Source organism: Dipodomys ordii, unplaced genomic scaffold (assembly GCF_000151885.1).
Source record: "Dipodomys ordii isolate 6190 unplaced genomic scaffold, Dord_2.0 Scaffold6, whole genome shotgun sequence".
Lineage (NCBI taxonomy): Eukaryota > Metazoa > Chordata > Mammalia > Rodentia > Heteromyidae > Dipodomys > Dipodomys ordii.
The window spans coordinates 194,639-201,292 of NW_012267222.1; the positions used below are offsets into that span (position 1 = coordinate 194,639).

General features: G+C 63.7%; 2 protein-coding genes across 9 annotated transcripts in view; one reads left to right on the top strand and one right to left on the bottom strand.

The window, feature by feature from the left end:
- Mib2 (mindbomb E3 ubiquitin protein ligase 2) overlaps window positions 1-6,654 on the top strand; it is a 35,853-nt gene that overhangs the window by 20,009 nt on the left and 9,190 nt on the right. Inside the window, exons 2-18 of the mRNA XM_013031337.1 lie at window positions 764-1,035; window positions 1,118-1,289; window positions 1,924-2,030; window positions 2,115-2,309; window positions 2,423-2,565; window positions 2,681-2,788; window positions 3,749-3,853; window positions 3,925-4,087; window positions 4,164-4,297; window positions 4,377-4,525; window positions 4,602-4,758; window positions 4,850-5,010; window positions 5,095-5,221; window positions 5,299-5,532; window positions 5,881-6,059; window positions 6,131-6,318; window positions 6,411-6,524. Coding sequence (XP_012886791.1) covers window positions 789-1,035; window positions 1,118-1,289; window positions 1,924-2,030; window positions 2,115-2,309; window positions 2,423-2,565; window positions 2,681-2,788; window positions 3,749-3,853; window positions 3,925-4,087; window positions 4,164-4,297; window positions 4,377-4,525; window positions 4,602-4,758; window positions 4,850-5,010; window positions 5,095-5,221; window positions 5,299-5,532; window positions 5,881-6,059; window positions 6,131-6,318; window positions 6,411-6,524 — 2,683 coding nt within the window. The 5' untranslated portion in view covers window positions 764-788. The remainder of the gene's footprint in view (window positions 1-763; window positions 1,036-1,117; window positions 1,290-1,923; window positions 2,031-2,114; window positions 2,310-2,422; window positions 2,566-2,680; window positions 2,789-3,748; window positions 3,854-3,924; window positions 4,088-4,163; window positions 4,298-4,376; window positions 4,526-4,601; window positions 4,759-4,849; window positions 5,011-5,094; window positions 5,222-5,298; window positions 5,533-5,880; window positions 6,060-6,130; window positions 6,319-6,410; window positions 6,525-6,654) is intronic.
- The window catches only part of LOC105999027 (cyclin-dependent kinase 11B), a 34,034-nt gene that overhangs the window by 2,403 nt on the left and 24,977 nt on the right, over window positions 1-6,654 (bottom strand). The gene's annotated exons all lie outside the window — the stretch shown is intronic.

Below are 6,654 nucleotides of genomic sequence, written 5' to 3' on the forward strand. Positions count from 1 at the left end.
CTCAAGTGGTAGAGTGCTAGCCTTGAGCTGAAGAGCTGAGGGACAGCACCCAGGCCCAGAGTTCAGGCCCCACGACCGGACCCAAAAAAAAAAAAGTCTCATGAAGCTGTGTGCTGGTTGCTCACAATTGTAATCCTAGCTACTCAGGGTGAGGTCTCAGGATTGTGGCTCAAGGCCAGCCCAGGGAGGAACCTGGGAGACTTACCTCCAATTAACCACCAGAAAACCAGAAGTGGAGCAGTGGCTCAAGTGGTGGAGTGTTAGCCTTGAGCAAAAAAGCTCAATGGCAGTGTCCAGCTGTTGAGTTCATACCTCAAGACTGGCACACATGCTCGTGCATGTGCACACACACATACATGTACGCATTCACACATGGATGTACTGATGGTACACTGATAGCCAGCAGAAAAACAGTGTTGGAGTTGTTCGGTTGGTAGAATGCCAGCCAGAGAGCAAAAGTACTGAGTTTGAGTCCTGGCCTTGAACAGTAAGTAGTACATGTCCACACCACGCCAGGCTTCCCACAGTGGGACCGACTGTGGACCCTCATTGCTGTTCCCTCCTCTTGGTCTCCCTCTTACAGCACAGACCAGTGCTCCTGTGACTCCAGGAGCACACCTGCTGTCTCTTTCTACTTGGCTCTTTTGAGTTGATTCTCTGCCTCTGGTCCAGCCCTCTCTCCCAGAACACCCACCATAGGTGTCCTACAGCAAGGTGGCTGTGTGGCCTTCTGATGTGTCCTGAGGGTGCTTTCTGTTGGCAGGTCCCTAAGTAGCCCCACCACCACCATGGACCTGGACCCCCAGGCGGGTGTGCAGGTGGGCATGCGCGTGGTGCGCGGCGTGGACTGGAAGTGGGGCCAGCAGGACGGAGGTGAGGGCGGCGTGGGCACGGTGGTGGAGCTGGGCCGCCACGGCAGCCCCTCAACGCCCGACCGCACAGTTGTCGTACAGTGGGACCAGGGCACCCGCACCAACTACCGCGCTGGCTACCAGGGTGCCCACGACCTGCTGCTCTACGACAACGCACAGATTGGTATGTGGCGGCATGCGACAGGGTGGCCACGGTGGGGTGGGCCAGCGGCAGGGCTGCAGCCCCACTGACCTTGCCCCTCCAGGCATCCGCCACCCCAACATCATCTGCGACTGCTGCAAGAAGCACGGGCTGCGTGGCATGCGCTGGAAGTGCCGCGTCTGCTTCGACTACGACCTCTGCACACAGTGCTACATGCACAGCAAGCACGACCTGGCCCACGCCTTCGAGCGCTATGAGACGGCCCACTCCCGCCCGTGAGTCCCCTCCCCCGGCCCGCAGCCTGCCCGCAGCCTGCCCGCAGGGACAGGTCAGGCAGGGCCTTCCAGGATGGCCAGGCTCTTGCTACCCCAGGGCCCTGAGCACTGGCACTAGACCACCCTGGGAGAAGCAACTTACCCCGCCATGGATGGTTCTTCACTCCTAGAGCTGAGTGTGGTGCTTAGTACAGCTGCATGTAGAGAGTAGCCTCCCTGTGTCCCCTGCACTGCCATCTGTCTCCTTGACCCTCTCCACATATGGAAAGACATGTTGTCTTATGTCCGTCTGTCTCAGCCACCGTGTGGCAGGGGCACCTGTGTGCTGCTGTCCAGCCAGGCCTGTGTTGTCCTTTGTTCCTCTGCCCCTCTTCGCTGTGAGACAGCAGACGGGGCCAGATCACACACAGGCTGCTCACTGAGTGTCTTCCCAGTCCCCTTGTCTCAGCCCCCCCCCCACCTTTGGCAAAAACCACTGAGCCTAGGAGCCCGGGCTGGCTCTCTTCCATCCTGCCAGGAAGCCATGGGAGCCAGCATGCTTGTCCTGTACACCGCTGCTGTGAGCCCTGCTGTGTGGGGCAGGGCTGCCATCTTGCAGTGGCCTTAATAAGGCTCAGGACTTGTTCTCTTGCAGTGTCACGCTGAGTCCCCGCCAAGGCCTCTCTAGGATCCCGCTAAGGGGCATCTTTCAGGGAGCCAAGGTGGTGCGTGGCCCTGACTGGGAGTGGGGCTCCCAGGATGGTGAGTGGGGGCCAGAGGGGGCCGGGAGGCAGAGCTGGCCTTGGCACCCAGGCTTAGTTTGCTGGTGGGACCCTGTGTCCACAGGAGGGGAAGGGAAGCCAGGCCGCGTGGTGGACATCCGTGGCTGGGATGTGGAGACAGGCCGGAGTGTGGCCAGCGTGACGTGGGCAGACGGGACCACCAACGTGTACCGAGTGGGCCACAAGGGCAAGGTGGACCTCAAGTGTGTGGGCGAGGCGGCTGGCGGCTTCTACTACAAGGAGCACCTTCCCAGGCTTGGTATGGGGCTGGTCCCACTGATCCTTATTGCCCTCCGGCCATAGCTGGGCAGGGGCTGGCCGGTGCTGCCCGGGGGAAGTGCTGCCTGAGGCCTAGCCTGCCATCCTCCCCAGGCAAGCCAGCAGAGCTGCAGCGCAGGGTGAGTGCAGACAGCCAGCCTTTCCAGCGAGGAGACAAGGTCAAGTGTCTGTTGGACACAGACGTCCTGAGGGACATGCAGGAAGGCCACGGTGGCTGGAACCCCAGGATGGCGGAGGTGAGCCGCCGTGCCTCCCGAGCCCCTCGGTCCCCCTCCCACGCCCTCTGGACTCTGCCCTTGGCCCGCCCGGGAGTCCAACCCAGCCCAGCCATAGTCTCCATGACCACCACAGTTTATCGGACAGACGGGCACCGTGCACCGCATCACGGACCGTGGGGACGTGCGTGTGCAGTTCAACCATGAGACCCGCTGGACCTTCCATCCTGGGGCTCTCACAAAGGTGCCTAGGGGAACAGGGCTGAGCCTCCTCCATTTGCTTTTCTAATCCCCTCTGCGCGCCTGCTTGGCCCTGGGCGTGGTCAGGAGAGGACTGAGTTCCTGACCTGAAGGAAGGGGAAGAGCCCAGTGGGTGGAGTGGGGTGCCTGGGAGGGGGAGGGGGAAGGGGAGGCGGAGGCTGCAGCAGACAGGACCACAGCTCTGAAGGCAGGAGGCAGACAGCACAGGGAGACAGCCCGTGGGGCTGCTGAGCGGCACGGGACACCTGGGTGGGGCTATGGAGGAGGGAGGTCGACGCAAGTGTGGGAGCCTCGGTGAAAGTGTTAGAGGGGTGTTGGAAGGGTAGGGGAGCCAAGCTGGGCCGTCCAGGAGGGGCTAGGTGGCCAGCAGCTGGGACTAAGGAAGGAACCAGGGCTCCCTGTGAACCTAGAGTCCAGGGAAGGTGGTTCCGGGGAGCAGGGATGGGCAGTGGGACAGGCATACCGTGAGTTCACTGCGCGCCAGGGTCTGGGACGTGCATAGCTCCGGAGGCATATTCCCATCTCCCTTCTCCATCCGGAACCCACCCCATGTGGGGCTGGTACCCCACTCTTGCTCTGACTTCTGTCCCAGGCCTGCTCCCTCTGGGCCCTGCTTCCGCCCTGGGCTGCCCCCGCTGTGCTGGGCATACTGGCAGTGGCCCCTGTGGAACCGGAGGCCTGGGCCTTGCCCAAGTTGGCTCTGGGGAGGCCTAGATGCTGCCTCACCAGCCATCACCCTTGTGACTCGGGCTGGGCCTTCAAGCAGCCAAGTGGACCCCCCTGTGGCCCCCATGAAGCCAAGACCCTCTGGTTGTAATTGGGGCAGGAACTGGGGTCAAGTTGAGGTCTGCCAGCCCTTGGGGCTCAGTGGGGTGTCCTCTCCCACCAGCCTGGGAAGCCAGGCATGGTTGGGGGACCCCTTACCTGCTTCTCTGTCACTCAGCACAACTCCTTCTGGGTGGGTGACGTGGTTCGGGTGATCGACGACCTGGACATGGTGAAGAGACTGCAGGCTGGACATGGTGAATGGACGGACGACATGGCCCCTGTACGTATCTTCCCTGCCCTACTGCTCTCTGCCTTGACCCCCAGACCTGCGGTAACTCCTACCTCCCTCAGGCCCTGGGCCGCGTGGGGAAGGTGGTCAAGGTGTTTGGAGACGGGAACCTGCGTGTGGCAGTTGGTGGCCAGCGGTGGACCTTCAGCCCGTCCTGCCTAGTGGCCTACCGGCCTGAGGAGGATGCCAACCTGGATGTGGCTGAGCGTGCCAGGGAGAACAAAAGTGTGACCCCAGCCCCTGTGGTGGGGGGCTGGGGGGGGTGTCCCCTGGCCGTCATTGACCTCAGCCCTGTTCCCAGGCTCACTGAGCATGGCCCTGGACAAGCTGCGGGCCCAGAAGAACGACCCGGAGCACCCAGGGAAGCTGGTGGTGGAGGCAGCTCTGGGCAATGTGGCACGGGCTCTGGACCTGCTTCGGAGGCACCCTGAGCAGGCAAGCTCTGCCGGCCCCTCCCAGTACCCAGCAGCGGGGCCAGGGGGTCCCAGAGCTCACTTGCTGGCTCTTCTGGCAGGTGGACACCAAGAACCAAGGCAGGACTGCCCTGCAGGTGGCTGCCTACTTGGGCCAGGTGGAGCTGGTGCGGCTGCTGCTGCAAGCGAGAGCGGGCACAGACCTTGCCGATGAGGACGGCAACACCGCGCTGCACTATGCAGCCCTGGGGTGAGGCCCAGGCCTGCGCTGGGGTCCAGCTGGAAGGCTGAGTGCCCCTCCCTGACCCTGCCGCTTTTCCCTTCAGGAACCAGCCGGAGGCTGCCCGCATGCTCCTGAGTGCAGGGTGTGGGGCCGACGTCCTCAGCGGCTCCCGGAGCACAGCCCTGCACGTGGCTGTGCAGAGAGGCTTCCTGGAGGTGGTGAAGACCCTGTGTGAGCGTGGCTGTGACGTCAACCTGCCGGTGAGTGCCGGGCCTGGGTGCCCCCGACCTCCGCCAGGCCTGTCCTCGAAGTCACTGCCATGTGACCAACTGCCTCCCCCCACACCGACAGGATACCCATGCCGACACGCCCCTGCACTCCGCCATCTCCGCAGGCACCGCCGCCAGTGGCATTGTCGAGGTTCTCACCGAGGCGCCGGGGATTGACGTCACTGCCACCAACAGCCAGGGCTTCACGCTGCTGCACCACGCTGCCCTCAAAGGCCACGTGCTGTGAGTGTGGGGGTGGGCGCTGCCGGCACCCACGCTCGCTCTGCTCCCTGCCACCCTGAGGATAGACCTCCCTGCTCCCAACAGAGCGGTTAGGAAGATCCTGGCTCGGGCACGGCAGCTGGTGGACGCCAAGAAGGAAGACGGTTTTACTGCACTGCACCTGGCTGCTCTAAACAACCACCGGGAGGTGGCCCAGGTTCTCATCCGAGAGGTGGGCGCAGGCCTGCCCCGGAGCCGGGACGGGGGCCAGTGGGGTCTCTGGGCTGAACCCGCACGCCCTCTCCCCAGGGGCGCTGTGACGTCAACGTGCAAAACCGGAAGCTCCAGTCCCCGCTGCACCTGGCTGTCCAGCAGGCCCACGTGGGGCTGGTGCCAGCGCTGGTGGACGCCGGCTGCTCTGTCAACACGGAGGATGAGGAGGGAGACACGGCCCTGCACGTGGCCCTGCACCGTCACCAGCTGCTGCCTCTGGTGGCTGACAGGGCAGGGGGGGACCCAGGGCCCTTGCAGCTGTTATCCAGGGTGAGGAAGGAAAGGAGGGAGGGAGGGACAGACTCCAGAGAGGGCCTGGACCACTCTACTTCCCACCTCTGGTGGTCCAGGGGACCCTTGGGTGTTCTGGGAAGGGAACCGTGATCATGAACCCCTGACCAACCTGGCGGGGGTGTGGGGGAACATGATGGGGGCAGGCTGGATGGAAGGAGTCGACAACTCACGGTTGCAGCTGCCTAGAAAGGGCACGTGTCCTTGTGGCCTGTCTGGGCCAGGAAGATTCTGTCACTCCAGGTTGGGGACACACCTTTCACTGGTGTTGTGGCTGCCGCCTGGCGCATTCACAGACCCACTCACCACTTCTGCCCTGCTGCGCAGCTCCAAGCCTCCGGCCTCCCGGGGAATGCGGAGCTGTCGGTGGGTGCTGCAGTGGCTTGCTTCCTGGCACTGGAGGGCGCCGACGTGAACTATGCCAACCACCGGGGTCGGAGCCCGCTGGACCTGGCTGCCGAGGGCCACGTGCTCAAGGCCCTGCAGGGCTGCGCCCAGCGTTTCCGGTGAGCCCACACCCCCGGGGTGGAGGCAGCACCGCGGCTTGGGCCCGTTCAAGCCCCTTCCTCCACTGCAGGGAGCGGCAGGCGGCCGGAGGGGGCTCTGCCCCCTGCCCTAGGCATGTGCTCACCACCCCCAACACCGTGACGAACCTGCACGTGGCCGCCACCCCAGCGGGGCCAGAGGCCGCTGAGTGCCTGGTGTGCTCCGAGCTGGCGCTGCTGGTTCTGTTCTCTCCATGCCAGCACCGCACCGTGTGTGAGGGTGAGTGTGTGTGCGTGTGGTGTGTGTGTGGCTGGGGGGGGGCTCTGAAGGCCTCGCCCGCCTGCTCGGCTCAGCTCAGCTGCTCCCCGCAGAGTGTGCCCGCAGGATGAAGAAATGCATCCGGTGCCAGGTGGTCATCAGCAAGAAGCTGCGCCCAGGTGGGTGGGCCTGTGTGTGTGTCACACACACACACACACAGAGCATTGGTGGCCTGTGTGCCACACACACACACAGAGCATTGGTGGCCTGTGTGTCACACACACACACACACAGCATTGGTGGCCTGTGTGTCACACACACACACAGCATTGGTGGCCTGTGTGTCACACACACACA